Source organism: Artemia sp. Qi Xiang Cuo, chromosome 4, assembly GCF_049724085.1.
Source record: "Artemia sp. Qi Xiang Cuo chromosome 4, ASM4972408v1, whole genome shotgun sequence".
Classification (NCBI taxonomy): Eukaryota; Metazoa; Arthropoda; class Branchiopoda; order Anostraca; family Artemiidae; genus Artemia; species Artemia sp. Qi Xiang Cuo.
Window position 1 is genome coordinate 57,393,587 of NC_142797.1, and position 25,580 is coordinate 57,419,166.

The 25,580-nt window shown below is 35.2% G+C and overlaps 1 protein-coding gene across 1 annotated transcript in view; it reads right to left on the bottom strand.

Moving 5' to 3' along the window:
- The window catches only part of LOC148953273 (uncharacterized), a 144,972-nt gene that overhangs the window by 85,152 nt on the left and 34,240 nt on the right, over positions 1 to 25,580 (bottom strand). Inside the window, exon 3 of the mRNA XM_089087597.1 lies at positions 10,635 to 10,826. Within this exon, the coding sequence (XP_088943723.1) occupies positions 10,635 to 10,826 (192 nt within the window). The remainder of the gene's footprint in view (positions 1 to 10,634; positions 10,827 to 25,580) is intronic.

Genomic DNA, 25,580 nt, shown 5'->3' on the forward strand with positions numbered 1-25,580 from the left:
TAGTTTATGCGAAATTTATTTGAGCAACATGTATATTAAATTATCCAATTCTGATATAGTGAATACCAAAGAAATTTCCTCTTGAAACCTATATTTCTTCACCCCCATTATACCCGTAAAAATTTCAGCCAGTTTTCAGTATATTTTGATAGAGCTAATTTTTTTTTATTAGCTGAATTAAACAAGACTAATTCGGAGAGTCTGTTATTTTTAAAATAATTTTATTTTTTAAACTTTGCAATTCATTTGGCTATACCATTATATCTGGCAGCTTTATAAAATAAAAAAAAAAAAACTACCAGTACAGAAGCGTCTAATTAGATTAAAAATTTTATCTTAGTGCAGATTATAATTATTTTAGGCCTACACATTGCTCATTCATGTGTTTCTTACTCGAGAAATATAATGTTTCTTACTCGAGTAATATATGTACTAATAGCCAACTATTGGTAACTATAACCAAACAACCTATTGGCACGTTTATATGTAGAATTTCACGACGGATGTGAAATTATATCTCAATAATAATATGTAAAATTATAAAACCATTTGATCAGTTAAGATATATGGATTGAAACCCAGTGTATGTCCAATGGCGACTAAGTAAAACCCACAAGGAATTCCCTATTAATGTGAAGGTGTTTCTCGCTTATCGGATTCTAATAAGACTTCAATATAGAATTTATTTATTTAGTTCCGAAGGATTTACTCAGACAAAAGATTTCTAAAAAGACATTGATATCTGTTCTTCATTATAATTATATTCTGTGCCAAGCCTTAACCCGACTCTACGGTGGCAAGCTTGGAAATCATGCATCTAATGACCACATTCGGCAAGCGAATACGATGCACCAATGTTGACTCGCAATTACGGACAAATCCTGAGACTAAGAACCTCTGCATTTCAGCCGTTAAACCCGGAGCCACATAAGAACATCTAAGCCAAGAAATAGGGAAGACATCAGAAAACTAGTGGGTATAGAGGTCTCCACTAGTCCTTGTTATGTCTCGTTCCCTCATTGTAGTATCGTTTGCGTAAAACCGTGCGGTTATGACGCTGCACATGCGTTTCTTATACAGCACGGACTTGCATGAACAATGCAGGCATGAAACATATTGTAAAAGTAGACCTCAAACTTAATAATGTAGGGTAAATTATGTTTATTTAATATCGATATTTTCGTTATCAAAACAAATTGAAGAAATTTCTGTTTTAGATTTTCATTGTGAGTGCTAATATTAGTGTATTTATTTAATTCTGTCTCATAGCTAAAAAATTATAACCCAATTAATGCGTGAATTATTGTATGTGTATTTACTTAAAAGAACATGTGATTCTGCCGCATTGTTTTTATTACAGGAAAGTAAATGGACACTTTGGTCATTGAGTATTACAAAAAGCTACCCAGTACAGATACGACCGAGTAGCATCTATTTTCATCATATCTCAACCAGCGAAGAGTACTCACCATGACTCCAGGCAACTTCATCCCAGCTTCGTCCACGAAAACAACAGCTACCTTCGATCGTCGTTTCTTCAACTATGAACCATATTATATATCAGGTAACACTAAATTTGAACCTCAGTATCAAGTGCTTTAACGAACTATATAATCGCATAAACGCTGAGAAAACCATCAGACAGTAAAAGATATAAATACGTAGATATCGCTGTTGATACTCACTATGGACCCCAGAATAATTTGACAGTATAGTGATGATATTTGAAGCTAAACGATATTAAACAATATTTAAAGTTAAAGGATACTTAAAGACATTTGAAGATATTTGAAGACGAAATTAAAGACAATTTGAAGTTTAATTCTGAGAACTCCATCGATCATCACATTATAAACGATATTTGAATATAAATTATACTTAAAGAAATTTGAATATATTTGAAGATTAAAATATACACTATTTTAATTTTAACCCTTAGAACTCCAGCGATAAACACACGATAAACAATCATCTAATTTAAATGATACTTAATTACATTTGAGTATTTTTTAATAAACATTAAATAAAATTTTAATTTTAATTATGAGAACTCCATCAATCAGAACATGATAAACGATATTCGAAGTTAAAAGATACTTAAAGACATTTTAAGATATTTGAAGACAAATTAAAGACAATTTGAAGTTTAATTCTGAGAACTCCGTCAATCAGCACATGATAGACGATATTTAAAGTTAAAAGACACAAAAAGACATTTGAAGATATTTGAAGCAGAAATTAAATACAATTTTAACTTTAACTCTGAGAACACCATCGAGCAGTACAAGATAAACGATACTTAACGATATTTGAAGTTAGATAATAGTTGAAGAGGTTCGAAGTTGAATTTAAAGACAATATATTAAGAGAGTCATTATAATACGACGACAACCCGTTTCAAATAGCACAAATGAACAATTTTACGCGGGAATACATTCTCTATGTGCCCCAAAATTCTAAAAATGATATGCTGAGAAGAAAAAACACCAACACCTATAGTGGGAAGAATCATTTCCCAGTTGACCATTTGAACGATATTTAACGGTCATTTCCCAGTTGACTATTAGGAAAAACTTACCGTGTAAAGACAACTAGACTCGAACTGTTCCATGAAGAAACCATAACGTAAGTGCTTCGAAATTTTTGCCACGACAAAAGGAGTGAAGGACAGTAATTTACAACAGAAGGGTGTAGTACACTAAGGACACGAATGGTGATGAATAGATGTGAAGCTACATGTGTTTCTTCCTAACAGCTTTGACAATGCAAAAATCTAAATAGTGAAAGTGTTTTAATGTCATCTGTGAATATGTTGAACCAAATATTGTATTTTATAAATAATTCATTTATGTACCACAATTATAATTATGTTTAATAATTCTATTTTATTAATTTAAGGTTTTTTATATATTATTTTTTACTTAATATAGACAGCAAAAAAAAAAATATAACTAATATAAAATTAGAATAGTCCCAACATTATGGGAAAATTAAAATTAATAAGTTTTAGATATATAAAAAAAAAAAAAAAATCTTTAGTATAGTAGCTAACCTAGAACCAAAAATAATCTTAGTCCGGTAGATGAATTTTAGATAGGGATGTAGAATAAAATAAAAAAAATAATTGAAAAATTTTGAAACTCCTAATAGGCAGTAACTAATGACGGGACGTCATTATTTCATGGGAAGGGTGATATGTACCGGGAGTAAAACACGATATACTTGAAATACCAAAATAAAGTTCCTTCTTTAATTCGGACACCTATAATTAAGCTAAATCTAGTTTCAAAAATGAAAAAGTCCTTAATCAGCAAAGACAAGAAACTGCAGTCTTTGGATTTAGCTAAGACAGTGAGCAATAAGAAAAGTGCTACGCACAATATTTTTAAGGAAGTTTAAAAGAGAAGACACGTGTGAAAGCCCAAATCATCAAAAATACTTAAGACGTTGTATTGGACGAGGGTCCACGTCCTTGGGGCCCGTGAGCCAATGGCAGACAGTCCCTAGAGCACAGGACGAAAGAACTGCGTTTGGGAGTGGGGTACATGTATTTTTTAATTTTAATATTAAGTTAGATCTAAAAGAGTTCGTACCGCAAATAATCTCGGTCACCATTTATTGTCTTTGAAGTGACCCATTGCTGTACAACTAAGCATGTAAGTTTAATAAATCTATTGTCCTTTTATAAGTGTTCGTTTCTCTTGTATGTCTGAGTCTAGTCCGATAATAGGTAACTAGTTCGCCAGTCTCCAAGGTAAATGCTCCCAAAGGAATCTGATCTCCAAGTGGCGCTATAGGAGAAATCTCTATCGCCACGAGCGAATCTTTCCCATTACCACAAACAATTCTTCAATGGTACACTATTCGTAAAACTATTAGGAAATCGTTTTCTATGTGCGTGTGAACTTCTTAATTGTCCAAGTCAAAGAAGTAAATGTTGAAAAGAACAGGTCTGCGACCAGTAGAAATAAAAATGAAGAAGATCAAATAAACAAATATATTGCCTGTATTTCAATATGGCTTCCTCAGCATTAACAAGGAGAGATATTAAATCAAATAAAATAAAACATGTCAAGTATAAAAAAAAATTTAGAAAAACTCTGAGTGTTCTGTTGAGAAACAATCTTTTTATTGGCATCCAACATATCTTTTCATTTTGTGTTGATTTAAATTAATATCTTGACAATTTTACTTGACCGAGTTGCAAGTAGCCTATGATGGACATTAAGTTTTTTTGTATATATATATATATATATATATATATATATATATATATATATATATATATATATATATATATATATATATATATATATATATATTTTTAGTTATTTATTTATTTATTACCCGTCAAAAAAAGGTACAAAAGACGGAGTATCACTAAACAAGAAAAAAACACACAAGAAAAACAAAACAAAGAAGACACATCGAACAAATTACAAAGACGAGAACCAAAAACTCAATTATACACTGCACTGCAGGTACGTAAGATATTTTACTTTTGAAATCCCAAGTACTGAACAAACATAAGCAATATGAGCATTGTTGCATCAAGCCGCAATAAGGTAAAAAATTAAACCAAATAATCATCAGGGAATTAAAAATATACAGTATATAATCATATTAACTAGTCTAAATATTGGAAGAGACGGTAAAACAATCAAACGACACTTTCATCCGCTGGTCTTGAATTCAGATCACTCTCAACAAATGATTCATTTACTTCGATATGCATAAATATCAGAAACAAGGAAATAATTCAATCACGGATTTTTTTTTTTCTTACTTAAAACTTCATTACTTAAAACAATATGCTTAAAAGAATGCATAATTAATAAACAGTTAAATGATTAGTAATATACGCAGTATATTACCAGAGAAAAATTGACACCAAGATTGAGAATAGCCAGCGTCAAATAAATTGGACTCTTACGAAAAGGGACTAAATCATTATTAAATTTAAAATTTGCAGCAATTAAAATTTTACCGCAATTACAGCTAACTTAATTAAAGCAACCAACGATAAGATTATACACTCGCACTTCATTGATTTGAGACAAGAAAGGCTTTCCCCATTTTTAATTAATTCTTTATTTATTTGTAACCCGTCTTCAACAAAAGGAAACCACAGACGGAATATAAACGAAAGAAAGAAAAAAGAACGAGGCACTAGGGCGAACAAAATTAAATGGACAGTGATTCACTGCCGTAGCAAACGGTACCAAGGGCGGGAGCAAACTTTTCTCGTTGTACCGTTTAATTTGTTCAATTATAACTGCCGTCGTGTCCGCAATTTTAAAATTTTAACAAGGTGCAAATTTCTTTTCCACGGCGGGAGCTGCAACAAGAACTTCGCATAGGCCTACTTAAAAAACGCGGATCTGAGCTTTCTTTTCTCTGATTCGGGAAAAATTCTCCAAAATGGGCTTAGGTACAGGAAATGGGCAAGGGATACCGTATTATAAAGTCTAGCCAGAATTATACGGTTGAAATGGATTTTAGATGAAACTACTCTACTGTAAGCAAAAGCCAGGCGTTTACGAAGATGCTCAATAAGAAGGGAGCGGGTAGTTTTGAGATCCTTTACAATTGGTAAACCAACGTAAATAATTTTCGGAACAGGGGCTACAGATAATTCTCCACCTTCACAGACGAGGCATCTTCTTGGTACCAGTTGAACAGAAGAATTTCCGACTTCTGCGGGTTAAATTCAAGGCCAATGCGACTGTAGTTTGATTTTAATGTGGAGAAGGTGGTTTCTGTACCTGCAACTGTGCGGCTGGGGTTCAGAATGTCATCGGTGTAGAATATCATTGTAACGTCTATGCCACGAGCTATGCATTTTGTCTCGACAGTAGACTGTGCCTCAATGATACAGTTGTTAAAGGCGCAGGAGATGTGGCACCCTTTTTTACTGGGACTACAGGATTCCCTCGGTAGGAAAGCATCACGTCTGGTGTATATTCAGTAAGGGCTCGACCATGGCGAGGAAGTAGGAGTTCAGCCAGTAGTTGGTCGTACATGTCTTTAATGGGTAGTAGGATGTCCTTCTGTACACCTCTTTTTCCCATATCCAGAATGTATTGGTCATGTACAGTTGAGTCGTAGGCTTGGCGGACGTCATGTAGACCTATAACAACGGACTCCTTCGATTCCTCAGTGTCAATCAAGACTGAAGCCAAATCAGAAATGGCATGGCCTTAACCAAGACCCTTCTGGAACCCAAACTGGAAGGGAGACTCCAGTATTTTTCCTGGATTAAATCAATTACCAAAAGTTCTAGGACTTTGCAAAGCGTTGGTGCCACTGTGATCGGTCTAAACGAAGCACATTCCTAAGTACTTGTCCCCTTCTTCGGGATTGGCGTAAGTGACCTAGTACTGAATGCCGATGGTACGAGTCCAGTGGTGAAGATCATTTGAAAGAGAAGATTTGGGTGTCCCATGAAAGTCGGGCTGCACTGATTAAGGTGAAGGGCGGATACACGGTCAATGCCAGACGACTTCTTCTTTTTCAACCGTTGGGTCGCGGACGCCGTCTGTGATTGGGTAACTACGAAATCTGTCTCTGAATTTGATGAGAGGAGGGATGAAAGCTTTTCTTGAACATAAATGTTAAGATCCTGTTTTGGGGCCGAAAATTCATCAAGGTAATAGTTTATTCATGTTAAAGATGGGCTATTTGACTCTGGACCCACTGAATCCTTCTTATCAAACATTTTACATAACAGATTGGGATTTTAAATTACTTTTCCAGGAAGCTCAGATTTCAACTGCGCGCGGTGACGAGCAAGTTCCCTCCCAAACCTACCCTTAAATGGAACTTTGATCTCTTTATCTACTCCTGAGCATGGTCTACCACATTCTTTCCATACCCCGTGCCAAAAAGTATCTCGGTCGCATGGTAATTGTAACAAAGGGTTAGAAGACCATCCCTTTTCTTGAGTTCCTTGTTTGACACGAGACTTGGGCACTCCCTGAGATTCGGGATACAGAAGAGCATGGGTCAGTTTGGTGTAATAAATATCAAGACGTAGCCACGCATCTCTTTCATGACGATGAGAGAATTTCATAAGTAGGTCAAACGGTACGCAAATTTTCGACAGAACAAGATCACAAGAATCTTGAAACTTTTCCTTGTCAATTTTACGCCAAACCGGAATCTCATGCCACTTCTAAGTGAATGCCGACGAATTATTCGCAGCGGAAAACGAGGTAGGCCTACTGATAATGCACTGAAATGGGAAATGATCCAAAGTGAAATTATTCGGAAGGACAAGAACTTCACGTACTGGCAAAGAACTAGAACCAAAAATATGGTATAGACTGGACGTAGAACCAGATTGGTAGATATACGAAAAGTCCTGGTTTTTCCAGTAAATAGTAAAGCGGTTCTCAAGTATCCCTATTACAATGCAACAACGACTACTTTGAACACTAATATCAACTTCTAAATTACAGTTAAAGTCACCCACAATTATGCACTCAAGGGATTCGCGCTCGGCTTTCTTAAGGCAACGGGCTAATTTGGCAGCACTTATAGCAAAAGCACTATCAGATTTATCGTGACGGTAATCAGTTGGAAGGTACACATTTATAACTAGCAGGTTATCTAGTCTTGTTGCAAGAAAATTGTCACTGTTATCGTATACTTTGCACGCGAGACGATTGCTAACCCACGTGGCAATACAGGCAGACGGACGGCTCCGCGGAGATGAACGTTTTGCAGGCCCGGGGAACACAGAGTAGGACGCCCAGAGATCTAGAAGGTTTAGGTCAGCTTCTGTGATGAAATGCTCTTGCAGGCATATCACATTATATTTATTCACAAACTGGTCAACCACAAGAGACCGCTGGGAAAAATTTCCGTTTATTTTTAAGATATATATATATATATATATATATATATATATATATATATATATATATATATATATATATATATATATATATATATATATATATATATATATATATATATATATATATATATATATATATATATATATATATATATATATATATATATATATAAATTGAATCAATAATCAGAGTAGAAGCATTTATATTAATTGCCAAGTATGTTAAAATGAGTTTTTTTTCTATTTATGACTTTCCTGACAAATTGCGGCATAAATTTTGGCATTAGAGATTGCCCTTCTTTCCTCAAACAAGTTTCAGAGGCGTTTCTTATACATGAAAGCCTCATCAATGGAATTACAACGCCCAATAAACCATTTTACAAACTGTAGGCGAGTTTAGCCAATGCAAAACTTGCCACAAGATTAATTCACATGAGCCTTCTATCAAGGAGGCACACTTGTGCCTCTATAAAGAGGCGACCCACCACAATGTTAAGCGATTTCAGGTCCTAGAGGTTGCAGAGAGATGGCGGTGATTGCATTTTGTAGCCCAAGCTCAAACTAAGAAACGTGCAAAATTTCATCCTCCTCCGACTTTATCTTCATGGGGTAAACTGGGCCGGAAGTTTCGACCCTCCCACCACAGCCCCCCTTTAACATTGTCCGATTGGGCTGAAATTTAGAGGTTAAGCTTTCCTAGGGCCCGGGAGCTTATCTTCGAAATTTCAGCTCAATCAGATCAATCCTTCCCTGTTTTCAAAAAACCAAATATAGCCACTTAAAGTTCATTTCTCTTTTTTTTTTTTTTTTTATCCACGCCTACAGGCCACAGTTGGCAACTGATCCGGGTGAATGAGGACTCATTCGAAGCAGAATTCGACCTGTTAGGGCCTTTTGATATTTTCAGACCGAAAAAATTATCCCCCGAATTTACATTTACGAAAAACCTCGTTTTCCTATAAGAGCCTGCTATAAGCGGGCTCTTATCGTTTTCCTATAAGAGCCCGCGAAAACGCGGGCTCGTTTTCCTATAAGAGCCCGCAAGCTGTCAAATCAGCTAACAGTTAGTCAAGCAATAATAAGTAATAAACTGTACAAAAACGTGCAGAAATTATTTAAAAAAACTACGTTTTCTAAAGAGTTAAAGAGGCTGAGTTACAAGGTCAAACCTTAAAACGTACAGGGATTAGGAGGCACAGTTGGGGGCTGCCGCCCCAAAACCCCCGCTTTCGCAGCCTTTAAATAAAAAAAATAAAAGTTTTTTAAACTGAAAGTAAGGAGCGACATTAAATCTTAAAACGAACAGAAATTATTCCGTATATGAAAGGGGCTGTGCCCTCCTCAACGCCTCGCTCTTTATGCTAAAGTTTGACTTTCTCACAACTCTTTTTTTTAATAATAAAAACTTTAGCGTAAAGAGCGAGGCGTTGAGGAGGGCACAGCCCCTTTCATATACGGAATAATTTTTGTTCGTTTTAAGATTTAATGTCGCTCCTTACTTTCAGTTTAAAAAACTTTTTTTATTTTTTATTTAAAGGCTGTGAAAGCGGGGGGTTTGGGGGGTGGCAGCCCCCAACTGTGCCTCCTAATCCCTGTATGTTTTAAGGTTCGACCTTGTAACTCAGCCTCTTTAACTCTTTAGAAAACGTAGTTTTTTTCAAATAATAGAAAAAAGGAACCAGACGACAACATTGTTTACAAGTCGTTTCAATACATGAACAGATTAGCCAAAAGATTACTTACAGGAGCAACCTTAGGTAAACCCCAAATCTGTGATAAAATGAGTTTCCAAAGCCGAAGTAAAATTCACATTTATTTACCAGAGTTGCAAATTTCATTTTGATGCCAATATCCCATGCCACCGCCCCTCCCAAACCAAGTGCCTGGAAAAAACAATAGATGGAAAGCACATGGCTCTGCACTCTTTTATTGAATTATCAATGTCGATAGATGTTCTTATACATCAATATCAAATATCCTCCTCCACTTCTGATAGGGCTAAGCCACTGATAGGCACCCCTCTTGTGGTAGGGAAAGCTTGATGAGTCATATTTTGGACGGAACCTTTATTTATCTGGGTCTTAAACTGAAAATGCTTGTTGAAGTAGTACAGGGCATAATACCTTTCTTAAGGTTTTTTGTCTGACAACCCAAATTTTAAACTCGTAGTCTTGCTTGTGAACTATGCTGTTGAAAATCGTGATTGTGATGCAAAAACTGAGTTTTGTTTTCGACAATTTTGGTTCAAATCAAGATCATGGTTTTGGTTGATAGGCTCTGGGAGACCGTTTGGCGGATTGCATTATGAGTTTATCAATTTCGCTGTTTCGTAAACAGTTTTAAAAACTTTATTATTCCACCAACAATCCTGGATCTTGTTTCAAAAGCCTGGAAAGTCGGGGGAAAAGGTCTTGTCTCTTTTTTTTAGTATTTAATAAGACAAACCTACATTAGTAATTATAATCTATAGCTAAATTTCTTGGCCTACAGCAAGAGCAAACAGGTATTTGCTGAGCTATGAGAACTGGAATATTCAGCGTCAGAGGTATAACGTCAGATCTATTTTATCAGAAATATAAGGATATTTTAGAAAAACTTGTTGACCAAAAAGCACCATACCTAATTCTCTCATTTTTAGAGAGTAAAAGCTGAAGAATCATTAAAACCATTCTTTCGACGTTGTAATTTATCAAAATTTAAAATTGGGACCAGTTCATTCAACTTTTTCTGTTATTATTTGTTAGCTGCTTAAATGATCAAAGGAAGTACTTACTTCAAAATACTGAGAGGAAACATACAAAGAGCAAACGAAACCACCATTGAAATAAGATACTTCTGAGTCCTCTTTTCTTTGTTGAAGTCATGTTCAGTTTCTTCATTTCTCTCCTTAGATTTTACTCGCCAAATGTGCCGATGCCCAGGCACAAGCTCAAGATGTATATTGGTTTCTAGACGTGGTGGACTTCTGTAAAGATAGCTTACATCAACTTGTGAATCTACACACAAAGGTCGTAGTTACGCAATGTTTGGTATATCAAAACACTGCTTCTTACTCAGACGCCTGCTAGAGCTGGATACATTTAATTACAACCATAAAAATATGATTTTAATCATATAAATATGATTCTCTTCCGGGGAGAATGAATAATGCCCTTCCATGTAATTTGGTGTATAAAGATAGTCCAATTTAAACATATAAATTTTCAAAAACGATTGGTCAAATTATTTTTAACTATAATTCAATACTTAAAAAACTTGACAGGGACAGTAATTGGAAACCGGTTTGTAGTTGCGAGCAATTTTTACCGTATGTGGATCAAACTTACGAACATGTTGTAACGTGGGATTTGTCCATTATAAAGCATTTTGATCTTCAAAATATAATGAAAATGGGGGCTAAATTCCGTCTTTCTTACCGCATAAAGCCAGCAGATATTCTTAGGGGATTAAAGAATGATTTAAATTTATTTATTGATAGATGGTGCAAGAAGGAGAAAATTAGTAAAGACATATTTCAGAATTGGATAAATTTGATTTTCACTAATGTACGAAATAGCATGTATAGAATTAATCCAACAAATTCTGAGAAAAATTCAATGTTTTATAATGCCAATATGAAACAAGCAATTGCTAATTTACAGAATGAATTTGTAATTGTACCAGTTGATAAAGCTAGCAATAATTTTGCCATAATTTGTCAGAAACTCTAATTGTGATATTTTATCAAAAGAGTTACAAACAACAAATACATACAAAAAGGCTCATATAGATGAAAATAGTTTAATTGAAAATATAGAAGAAAGATTTTTGAAAAAATTCAATATTAAAATAAATGATAATGATAAAAAGTTTCCTTTCTTATATTGGACGATAAAATTTCATAAAAATACACCAAAACCACGCTTTATTGCTTGAGCAGCAAGGTGTCCAACCAGAATTGCGGCCACTGACCTATCTTTAATTTTAGGAGAAATTAGAAATAAATTTAAAGCATATTCCTCCGGAATTAAAATTTTTTCTAACTTTAATCCATATTGGAGTATTAGTAATTCGTTACAAGTGATAGATTCTTTGGCAGATATATCAGATAAAAGAGTCGAGTCATTTTATTTTAATGATTTGTATACAAATTTGTCACCTAATTTAGTATTCGAAAAATTGAAAATGGTCATAAAGAAATCTTTTCTTTTATCTAATATCGGATTTTTGAAAATTGATACTTTTAATAAAAAAGCCCGATGGACGAATTTCTTTAGAAGTGCTATTAATTCAAGATGTTATAGCTTGGATATGGTATGTGATTTATTGGAAGTTTTTCTATTTAATACTTTTATAAGATTTAATGGTAATTTATGTAAACAAACTGTTGGCATTGCTGTGGGTCGGAATGTAAGTTCATTCATAGCGGACTTGTTTTTAAGTCAATTAGAATACGAATATATGATAAATAAAAATAGCCCAAGCAATGTAAAATATAACCTTTCAAATAATGAAAGATATCTGGACGATCTCTTAGTAATAAATTGTGCAGAGTTTAGTGAGATTTCAAAAAATATTTATCCACAAGAGTTAATTCTGGAGCCTAGCTAAGGGATAAGACACTCTGACCATTTCTTAGATTTAAGTATTAATATTTCAGATAATAATAAATTAGTTTTTAAAATATATAATAAAACGGATGATTTTAATTTTGAAGTAATTAATTTTCCATTCCTTGAAAGTAATTTACTTTCAAATATTACTTATTCAGCTTATTATTCCAAATTATTTAGGTATGCAAAAATATGCAGAAACTACACAGATTTTAAAAATAGATGTAAAAAGCTGAGCGAAAAACTGATCTTAAGAGGTTTTTCTGCCAAAAAAATTAGTTGGCAATTTAAAAAATGTAGTTGTATGTATCATGAAATTTTAGGTAAATAAACGAAAAATTATAAAGAAATACTGAATGATATTTTAATATAATTTCTCTTTCGCTTTTCTTTTTTGGAATTTTGAATTTGTAGATTGTTTTCAAACAAGCTTGAAGAACTTTAAATCTGTAATTGGTTCTGGAATTTCTGGATACCAATAAAAGACTTTTTTTATAGCTCACATCTGGACCAGTCTTCATTTTATCCAGAATGGTCTTTGCTCAGTGACCTCTGGGATTTTATTAAGGAAACAATGAAACTCATTTTGTATTTAATTTTTAATAGCTTTATTAGTATGCATGTATTTCACAAGTTTTACCTGACATAGGGATACCATATAGATCTTATGGTAGAGGCACCACTGTGCCGGGTTAAGAAAGTAAAGCCTCGAAACCCGTTAAGGCAGATGGTATTTCTTATGATGAGCCCCAATGGAAGGTTCTACTTGGAAATATTTTGCTAGATTTAGGTTGCTTTTGCTTGTAAATTTACAACGACTTACATTTATTGATGACGACTTTGCATGGATTTGGACATTTCTATTTGGTTGATGGTTCAGTTATACTGTTTGGTCCTAGGTAGTTAAATAGCTGAGTAAGGTCAAAACCTCGTTCAAGTGCACATTTGTCTCAATTGCTGGATTAGGATGACAGTCTTTTTTTTTTTTTTTTTTTTTTTTTTTTTTCTTGCCAAGTAATTACCTCTAAAACATAATATGAATCCAGGTGGGATCCAGTTAGAGGAATAATCAAAAATTCGTCCCCGACGGACCTTAACCCTGGTCCAGGTTTTACCTGAAATTGATTATTATTTGGCCAATTTATTACGTTTTTTTTAAATGGTAGTGTTAAACGGAAGCTTTATTTAGGGTAGTGTTTTTTGAAGTTTTTTTTTTTTTTCTATGATTAGTTAGAGTAGCCTTATTACTTGTGGACTTTTGGCTTGGCTTTTGGAAATGTTTTGGACTTTGTATTGTTTGTCGTTTTGGTTTTATTTGATTTCTGATTTTATATTGAATAATAATGGCAATGATAATATGCAAAGGGGTCTGCTAAACATTAGTAAGTGCAATTGTTGTTGTTTTATTTTCCAAGATAACATCATACCTATAAATTATGTTAAAAGCACTTTATATAATAAAAAGTTTCAATGTTTATTAACTGGACAGATAAATTGTAAAACAAATAATATTATCTACTTACTAGAATGTAAAAATTGTCAATTACAATACGTGGGGGAAACAATTAACAACATATATAAGAGATTTTCGAGACATAAAACTACAATTACCAGGGAAAAAACTAACAATTATCTAGTTCATCATTGTAATAATGGTATTTGCTCAGTATCTAATTTAACTAATACAATTTTAGAAAATCTTTACCTAGAAAACTTTACTAACGAAGAGAAAAATGATAAATTACGCAGACGAAAATATTATTCGATTCATGCTAAGGGTAATGCGTATCCTTTTGGGCTAAATGATCGAGTTGCGAAATACGGAGACATGTCGAATGTGGTTGCCAACTGTATTAGTGGGTTAACTGAGCACCCTTCTTTTAATTGCCCCACTAAACGTAAAAACCGATCAAGAGGACATAGGAAAAATAATAAAAAGAATTATTTATATTTAAGTTCATTTTTAATCGATTTATGTCACATATTTGAGACTAATGGAATGGCTAGTTTAATAAAATCTTTAAATAAGTTATCAAGGAATAATTTAATAAAAATATTCTGGATTGCAAAAAATAATTCAACATGCAACCCGAAATCTAAATTAATTTATGATGCAGATTGCAGTTTAGCTAAATAAAAATTTATTTCAAAATATAATAAATCTGATAAGATTGTTAAAAAGGATAATACATTATATTTTTCGGTTAATTTTAGTTCTAAACAAATAGAAGATATTAGTTTACCCAAAATCTTAAACCAGCGGAGAGTGAAGAATGCCACTTCCATGTAATTTGGTGTATAAAGATAGTCCAATTTTAATATATAAATTTTCAAAAACGATTGGTCAAATCATTTTTAACTATAATTTAATACTTAAAAAACTTGACAGGGAGAGTAATTGGAAACCGGTTTGTAGTTGCGAGCAATTTTTACCGTATGTGGATCAAACTTACGAGCATGTTGTAAAGGGGGAATTGTCCATTATAAAGTATTTTGATCTTCAAAATATAATGAAAATGGGGGCTAAATTCCGTCTTTCTTACCGCATAAAGCCAGCAGGTATTCTTAGGGGATTAAAGAATGATTTAAACTTATTTATTGATAGATGGTGCAAGAATTAGAAAATTACTAAAGACAGATTTCAGAATTGGATAAATTTGAGTTTGACTAGTGTACGAAATAGCATGTATAGAATTAATCCAACAAATTCTGAGAAAAATTCAATATTTTATAATGCCAATATGAAACAAGCAATTGCTAATATACAGAATGAATTTGTAATTGTACCAGTTGATAAAGCTTGCAATAATTTTGCCATAATTTGTCAGATACACTATTGTGATATTTTATCAAAAGAGTTACAAACAACAAATACGTACGAAAAGGCTGATATAGAGGAGAATAGTTTAATTGAAAATATAGAAAAAAGAATTTTGAAAAAATTCAATATTAAAATAAATGATAATGATAAAAAGTTTCCTTTCTTATATTGGACGATAAAATTTCATAAAAATCCACCAAAACCACGTTTTATTGCTGGGGCAGCAAGGTGTTCAACCAGAATTGTGGCTACTAACCTATCTTTAATTTTAGGAGAAATTAGAAATAAATTGAAAGCATATTGCTCCGGAATTAAAACATTTTCTAACTTTAACCCATATTGGAGTGTTAATAACTCGTTACAAGTGATAGATTCTTTGGCTAGTGTTTCAGCTAAAAGAGTCGATTCATTTGATTTTACTACTCTGTATAAAAATTTGTCACTTAATTTAGTATTAGAAAAATCGAAAATGGTCATAAAGAAATCTTTTCTTTTGTCTAATCTCGGATTTTTGAAAATTGATACTTTTAATAAAAAAACCCGATGGACGAGTTTCTTTAGAATTACTATTAATTCAAGATGTTATAGCTTGGATATGGTATGTGATTTATTGGAATTTGTTCTATTTAATACTTTTATAAGACTTAATGGTAATTTATATAAACAAACTGTTGGCATTTTTATGGGTGGGAATGCGAGTCCATTCATAGCGGACTTGTTTTTAAGTCAATTAGAATACGAATACATGATAAATAAAAATAGCCCAAGCAATGTAAAATATAACCTTTCAAATAATAAAAGATATCTGGACGATCTCTTAGTAATAAATTGTGTAGAGTTTATTGAGATTTCAAAAAATATTTATCCACAAGAGTTAATTCTGGAGCCTAGCTATGGGATAGGACACTCTGACCATTTTTTAGATTTAAGACTTAATATTTCAGATAATAATAAATTAGTTTTCAAAATATATAATAAAACGGATGATTTTAATTTTGAATTACTAAATTTTCCATTCCTTGAAAGTAATATACATTCAAATATTACTTATTCAGCTTATTATTCCCAATTATTTAGGTATTCAAAAATATGCAGTAATTACACAGATTTTAAAAATAGATGTAAAAAGCTGAGCGAAAAACTGATCTTAAGAGGTTTTTCTGCCAAAAAAATTAGTTGGCAATTTAAAAAATTTAGTTTTATGTATCATGAACTTTTAGGTAAATATACAAAAAATTATAAAGAAATACTGAATGATATTTTAATATAATTTCTCTTTCGCTCTTCTTTTTTGGAATTTTGAATTTGTAGACTTTTCAAACAAGCTTGAAGAACTTTAAATCTGTAATTGGTGCCGGATACCAATAAAAGACTTTTTTTATAACTCAAATCCGGATCAGTCTTCATTTGTTCCAGAATGGTCTTTGCTCAGTGACCTCTGGGATTTTATTAAGGAAAGAATGAAACTCATTTTGTATGTAATTTTTAATAGCTGTACTAGTATGCATGTTTTTCACAAGTTTTACCTGACATAGGGATACCATATAGATCTTATGGTAGAGGCTCCACTGTGCCGGGTAAAGAAAGTAAAGCCTCGAAACCCGTTAAGGCAGGTGGTATTTCTTCTTATGAGCCCTAATGGAATGTACTACTTGGAAATATTTCGCTAGATTTAAGTTGCTTTTGGTTGTAAATTTACAACGACTTACATTTATTGATGACGACTTCGCATGGGTTTGGACGTTTCTATTTGGTTAGTGGTTCGGCTATACTGTTTGGTCTTAGGTAGTTGGATAGATGGGTAAGGTCAAAACCTCGTTCAAGTGCACAGTTGTCTCAATTGCTAGATTAGGATGACAGTCTTTTTTTTTTTTTTTTTTTCTTGCCAAGTAATTAACTCTAAAAACATAATAGGAAGATAATTAAAAAGATTTTAAAATATTATTTCTTTTTTTTATCTTTTCCCTGTCTTTTTCTCTTTTCTTTCGTTTCACTTCAAATAAAACTACTGCTGTTGCTTGTGAGTCAATTTTTTTTAATAAAACTATAGATGTCGCTGCATAGGCTGACAACATCGATTAGTTGTAGTTACGGGAAGTGGAATATTTCTTTTCAAGAAGTGTTGAGCTACTTCTGATTGGTTGTGGGTAGGAGTGGGCTTGCGCAGTACAGAAGTAATATCCACCTCTAAGAATTTCTTTTTTATGACTCCTTCATAAGTCTGTTACTAGACTGTTTTTGTTCCATGTGGGTTTGTCACGACAGTCGGAGAATGAGAAACAACTACCTGCTGCGAATTTTTATCGGTTGGTGAACTACTGTTCTGATTGTTCAAATCACTTCTCGCAGACTTGACCAAGTCGGACAAAAATTGTCCACTTGCGCCTGCAAGAAGTTAATTCAAAAGGGCAACAGTTGTCCCACCACTCCTACAGTATCTTTCCGGGAGAAAATATTATACAGGAAACGGATTGCAAGTCACAACCCACCTAGAAAGCCTTGTCTGTACTTGAGGTATTTTTCTTGCCATCCCCTTACGGGATGCTGTTTTGGCACTGACGAAGCACTTAAGAACCTCAAATGCATCGATCCTTCTGTTGCTTTTTGCAGCTCCGAATATTAAAACATAGTAATTTTACAATTACTGTGTTACTCTGTATATTACAACACATTAAAACACTCCGTAATTACACACTAATTTACTTTCTGAGTAGATTGCAGTTTACTGCTATTGGTAGTTTTTGGTGCCTGATAAACAAGAAACTGCCTTCAAGACAAAACTTCAGATGATTCTAACATTGTTTTGAGCCGAATACTTCTTTTAGATGATGAACCTCCGACATAAAACTATTTTTTTTTCTACCTAGAGATTACCATCCTTAAAGGAACTTTATTTATTAAAATGTTTATCTTCTCGAGATCAACTGTTAGAATGTATCGCAAATCAACCTTAGCAAACATATGAAAATCTTCGAATACAGGACAAAAAAACCGAAGACATTACTCCTCCGGTAGTTTCCATGAAGACGAAAAAATTCCGACCTCCCAGATGATATGACATAGGCGCATACAGACACGCAATACAAACAGGACGTAACTTAGCCATAGCCGGTTCCAAGCCCGCGTTGAGAAAGGAAGATGAGCCGACGGGAGAGAGGACCCGTCGGTTCATTAAATCCCCATGTAACATCTATGAAGAAATGAATACTCCCAGAAAGGTTGTGCCTACTACGGTGTCCCCGGTAAGCGACGTGATCCCGCTCCCTGGCCTGGTGGCGAGATCGACAAACGTACGAGCTATGCCTACTACAGCGTTCCCGGTAAGCGAAGCGATCCCGCTCCCCAGAATAGCGGCGAGATCGAGAAATGTACGAGCTATTCCCTGTGAAATAAATTTAGAGAAGGATGAATTCCGAGTTTATAGCTAGAATTTGAGATCGGCGAAGCGAGAATCAACAAGGCTAGTGATGGCTATGGAAATGAACCGTTACCAAGCAGACGTTCTTTGTCTATTAGAGACAAGATTGAACGAAGTGTCTGAAGAAACTATACCAGTCCGTGACTCCGACAACTCATACTTATTCCTCAATGGAGTCAGCTTTATGATAGGTTGCCAAGCGCAAAGAGCTCTTCTTGAATGGGATCCAGTGAGCCCGAGAATAGCCAGACTACGACTTAAGGGAAGATTATCCAACATATCTATAATTGCTGTCTATGCACCAACAAGAGTGGCAACAGATGCTGATAAGGACTCCTTCTACACTGATCAGGAGATTACAATGCAGAAATGCCCCAAACGAGACTTCCCAATTTTAGCGGGTGATTGGAACTCCCGTGTTGGCCCGATAGACCCAAATGTTCGCGATATTGTTGGCCCATTCACTTACGGCCAGAGGCGCTGTAATGGGAATAGACTACTCCAGTTTGCCAGATCTCAAAATCTTACCATTACCAACACTATTTTCCAACACAAACTCTCTCAAAAATAACTCGGCGCTCAAACGATGGCTCCACAACTGCCCAAATTGACCATATATTGATCCGTCAGCGTTGGCACTCCTCAGTCATCGATTCCCGAGCTTAGAGAGGGGCTTGCACAGGGTCTAAATATGGAAGCGATAATGCTCTTGTAAGTGTAAAAATACCCCTGAAGTTGAGCGCGAGGAAGAAACAACGCCCGAATTGGAAGTTAAACGTGGAAAAACTGAAAATCCAAACAGTGAAAGAAGGCTTTTGCCTGAAGTTACAAAACCAATTCGCAAGCCTGACCAACTGTGATGAAGACCCTACCGCCCAGTGGAAACAATTCTGGAACACCACTGAAAAGGTGGCCGCTGAAGTTATTGGCTATACCCTGCAAAGACGAGGAAGAATTATGTCTCAAAGAAAACTCTAAAGCTAATCGAAGCTAGGCGGCAATCATCAAACGTATCAATCACAGTAAAAAAATTCGCTACGTAAACAGGTTAAAATAAGTTTACTTCGAGACTGCCAGCAATTTTGGGACGAGATTGCTTTAGAGATGGAAAAAGCGACCAGAAATAATGAAGGGGGAAGGCTGTTTAAAACCCTCAAAGAAAAAACTGGCATAAAGTCATATACCGCTAGTCCCCTAAAATACGCTCAAGGACGTTTGATCCTTGACATAAAAGATAAACTTGATCACTTTGCAAAAATCACTCTAAAGACCTGCTTAATCCAAATGCTGATGGGCAAGATGCAACGCCAATACTGCCACCAACAGCTGAAAGACCACCATATGAAATCGACATAGCACCACCTTCAGCTTCAGAGATACTAAAAGTGATCAAACGGCTAAAAAACAATAAGTCTCCTGGAGAAGATGGTCTCCCTCCCGAGGTCTACAAGGCGTTACCACACGTTGTAACGGAACAACTAGAAACCCTCTCCAGTCTGATATGGGAGAAGAAGACCTTCCCGTCTGATTGGAAGGTGTCAGTAATAATCCCAGTAATTAAAAAGGGGGACAAATGTGACAGCCGCAACTACCGAGGGATATCACTTATGGATATGGCCACCAAAGTATTTGCGATGATTTTGCTTAAAAAGGTTCGATGTAGCAAGGGATGAGCGGACACGTGCAAATCAATGCGGATTTCGAAGAGGGAGAGGGTGCACTGACCAGGTCTTCACTCTTCGCCTTATTCTCCAACAGTGCGAATGCTACAAACTCCCCATAATTAACATGTTCCTATATTTTGTGGCTGCTTTCGACTCTGTAACTCGCAAAAACCTTTGGCGAATCATGTTGGAAGATGGTATGCCAGTAGAATTCATAGAGCTGTTGAAGGCCTACTAAAAGCATTGCAAATCGACAGTAAGAGTGCTGGGCGAAGAAACTGGGCCCTTTAATGTTGAAAGTGGTGTAAAACAGGGGTGTCTATTGTCCCCTGTTTTGTTTAACTACTGTATAGACTCGATTCTAGAGAGTGCACTCTCGAGTTTTGATGGTGTTGTTATGGGATTGGGCATTAACGTGTCTGACCTGGACTACGCGGACGACATCGACGCTCTTGGTGCTGATCCAGCAACTGCCCAAAATATTAAATGAAATAGCACATTTCTCTCAGCTACTGGGTATGAAAATCAACACGGCCAAAACTAAAGTCATGGAGAAAACATGCAGTCGGATTATCAGCTTGTGCTTTACGGAAAAAAATTGGAAATTGTTGACAGCTTCACCTATCTTGGCTCAATAATAGACTCTCGTGGAGGTTGTGACCTTGACATACAGAACAGAATCAACAAAGCCCAAGCCATCTTCTCACAACTCCGCCGCCATCTGTGGATCCGGAGGGAAATCAGCATGAAGACAAGACTTTCTGTTTATAAAGCGGCTGTTAGATCTGTTCTCTTCTATGCAGTCTAAGTTTGGCCACTGAAGGTGCTTCATCTCCATGATTTGGAAGTCTTTGACCACCGCTGTCTACGAAAAATCCAGAGGATTCGATACTCCGATAGAATCTCAAATGTTGATGTGCGCCACTGCTGCTGTGACATCGAACCCGCCGCCATGATTGTCAAACAGAGAAGACTGCGTTGGCTTGGTCATGTCCTTAGAAGACCCAATGACCGCATCATAAAGAAAGTGCTTCTAGCTGTCCGATTGCCAGATTAGCGCTGGCGACCTGGCGGTCAATTTAAGAATTGGTGGACAACTGCCAAAAACGACCTCAAGCACATTGGCGGATTTCGAAAGTTTGGCAGAACGTGGGAGAGCTGCTGGCTCCGGTTTGCTGAAGAGATGGCATAAGATCACGAAAAATGGGAGTCAATCATACTCCTCCTGAACAGTTAAGGAAGGTTCTCTTGATCTCCAACTTGAGATTGTTGACACTAACTGCGGCAGTATGGACCAAGTTACTACTCCCTCATTTTTGTTTTCTCTGCGCAATATTTGTTTCGGGCGCATCATCGCAGCAACAGTTTCCATCTTTAGGTTATTCCGAAGCTTTGGCATCATGTTTGACAAAACTGGGAACTGCCGTTCTGACTCAGCAGACAAATAGGGAAGACAGCACAGTTGCAACATTAATTCGTAAAGATCATCAAAAGTCGGTTCCTCCGTACCATACTTCACCGAATGCAAATTTTTCAAGAACATATCAAGTTCAAATACGTCATTAAGTCTGTTTTTCACAAAGTCTTTCCTAGACTCTAATAGCGACCACTGCACATCAAAGATGTCTCTTTTTCCCTCTATTTCTCTATCAGCCTTCCCCATCAAAAATGGAAATCGAACCATGAATGGTACGAGTGTTCTGACTAGACAGCTCAAGGGAATGGTAGGATCGATGCAGTCTAGGTTCTTGAGCGTTTCATCGTCGCTGTCGAATCTCTTGGTGATCTGCCTACAGAGCTCTACATAATATGACCTGCAGTTTTTCCGGAATTCTACAAGCTTCAGCAGAAAACTCGCATGATTGCTAGAATTTTAGCATCAGCTTCCGACTGTAACAAATGAAACCCGGTGTTGGGCCTGAGGTTCGATTCGCTCAGAGGAAGAACTACACTCTGGAGTGTCTATCCTCCAGGGAGAGTTTTAAAAATTCCTCTTGTGCAGTCCTTTTTATCACACTGGGCTTCACAAAGCACTTCAATAGCGAGGTAAATGTAGCTCTGGTGCTATTCAGAATACCGTGAACACGAATTGCTCTGCTCTGATACTCTAGATTGAGCAAATTGATCTTCTTCAGGGTGAAAGACAGAAAATATAGATATACTTTGCGGAAAGGATCGTTCATGAAACGATAAATCGGCCTTTCCGTCTCACGACTAGCACTATTAGTGTTAGGGTTGTTAGATAGATCACCCAGGAACAAAAATCAGGCATTCCCTTGTTTTAAAATTCTCTTAACCGCTGCTTCAAGAGACAACCACCACCTTGCCCTGATGGACAGCAGTCTGTGTTTGGCAATATTCGCTAACTCTTGGAACTGTTCATACTCTTTGGCCTGTTTTGGACTAAAACCAATATAGTTGGCTAGGTCTCTAATAAAGTTTTCCACCCTTTCAGGTAAGAGTTCGCGCTTCAGGTTGTCAAAGCTTCACGCGATATACTGATAGTAATAAAGAGGTGGGAGGGACTGGAACTGAAGCAATAGAATACAAAATATCAATTGAGACAGAGGAAATTTTTCAAATTTACTTCAACAGAATGAAACTCGAAACGAAAACAGAATGGCACAAAAATAATTTAACATATTTTTTTCATATTTCTGGTAAATTTACTAACAAACTTACTAAATTTAATTTTTTTTTTTAATTTGCTAAATTTGACCTCGATTTACTAAATTTACTAAATCGGATTCATTTTTACAAAATTTAGTAAAATTTTACTAAGTGTGGCAACCATGCCCCTGTGGGTAAATTGAAAATTAGTCTGGCTGATATTAAAGCGCTATTTAGAATTTTACTAAGTGTGGCAACCATGCCTATGTGTGTAAATTGAACATTAGGCTGGCTCAGAGTTTACGCGTTAAGAAACTTAAGTGCCCAATAGAACAAAAGGAAAGTGCGCGCTTTTTGCTAAAGATTTTTTTTATGCGATTTTTGTTATTGCATGCAGAAACTTCCACAGCAACAAATAGCGACAACAAAAGTGTGTCGCTCTTACATTAAATTTTTCAAACGATATCAGTGCGAATCACAGTTTATAGAATTATCCAGTAAGTTTATCGTAGATCATTTCTGGTCTTCATTCTCAGTACGAACAAAAAACTCCTCCCACTTCTTTCTGCATTAGCGGGTTAGTCTGTTTCCGTCAATCAATGAGAAATGGTTACAAAGTGCATTATTCGTAATAGCGGGTTTCCACTTGTTTCATGTCCAAGAGAAATCTGACGTCTACCCGTGAATAGATCTAATGCCGCTTATGTTTCTATCTGCAAAAACGTTCTCTGGAGCACTCGCACCTTGGTCCGGGTTTTTAAAATGGGTGAGATAGGGTATGATCATACTGCTAATTCTATAAACTGTGGTACGAATATAACTATTTCACAAATAATTAAAACTTCCTGAAGCTTTGTTGATTTGGCTTAGAGGCTGAGAAGGCATTAAGTATAACAAGATACTTTAAAGCAGGTACTAGTAAAATCGAAAGTCAGCTGTTAAAACAGGGTAGGCAAATTAAAGATAGATTCTTAAAGATAATGAAAATAAAATTTGACTACAAATTACAATTTGGTTATTTAAGTTAATAACCAATACGTAATGACTTAAAAAAAATTCTTTAATGTATAATGTATTCTTTAATGCATAACTGTATATACTATTTTCATAAGTTTCTATAAAAATGTAATGCGATAAACTATCGTACATAATTCATTTTATAGATCCTTAGGCATGCCATAACAAACAATTCCCTAGCCATCATCAAAGGTCTCCTAGTAGCCTAATAAAATGAGCTGATGAGCCTGTTTACCTCCGTATTACTTCTACTACGATTAGATGCTATTTCATAAAAAAATAATGATGAGAATAATCCTTCTGCTAGAAACCTAGCAACCTAGCTATCGCAGGCCCATAATTCCAAGAATTATGTTAAATTTGTTCAAAGAACTTCGGCATCTTAATACCCCATCCCAAACATAATTTACCCCATCTCATCCCAAAACATAATACTCCAACGCAAGCATAATTCCAAGAATTATGTTTAATTTGTTCAAGGAACTTCGTCATCTTGATACCCCATCCCATCCCAAAACATAATACCCCAAAGCAAACAAAATTCCAAGAATTATGTTTAATTTGTTCAAAGACCTTCGTCGTCTTAATACCCCATCCAAAACATAATTTATCTCATCCCATTCCAAAACATAATACCCCAACGCCAACATAATTCCAAGAATTATGTTTAATTTGTTCAAAGAACTTCGTGATCTTAATACACCATCCCAACCATAATTTACCCCATCCCATTCCAAAATATAATACCCTAACGCAAACATAATTCCAAGAATTATGTTTAATTTGTTCAAAGAATTTCGTCATCTTCATACCCAATCCCAAACATAATTTACCCCATCCCATCCCAAAACTCAAGACCCCAGCTCGAACATAATTTTAAGAATTATGTTTAATTTGTTCAAAGAACTTCATCATCTTAACACCCCATCCCACCTTCAAAATATCTGTGAATACAAACAGCTTCATTGTAGACATGGAGTTATGTTAAAACAGCTAAATGTATTTGTGTCAATGTCTAAATCCCTTTTTTTTCAATGAATTAAAAAAAAGGGGTTGTTCCACTGAAAGTAAGGAGCAACTTTAAAACTTATAAACACAGAAGTTATTCCGTATATGAGAGGGGCTGCACCTTTCTCAACAATCGCTCTTTACGCGAAAGTCTTAAATTTCTTTAAAGGTGCTTCTCATTCAAAGGCAACAAACCCTTGTCGTACAGGAGTTGTTCTTTCGGAATTGTGACAAAAAGTGAAAGTTTTTCGCAAAGAGCAAGGGATGATGAAGGGGCGCCGCCCCATATATGAATAATCACTGCTTTCTTAAAGTTTTAATGTTGCTCCCTCATTTCATATGAAAAACTTGCTTTCATTTAATTTCTAACTGATTTTTAAATCCTAATCCTCCTTTCCTTGGAAGATTGTTGCATATTTCAAAATAAAAAACAAAAAACAAACATATGTAAACATTGTATAAATTACACAACTTACAGGCCTTTCCCCAGGGCTTTCTAAAAATAATGATCGGCTATCTTTGGGGAAATTCGGAGAGTGTGAGGAAGGCTATTTGCCCTAAAATCAGGCCAAGATTGACTAAGTGCGGG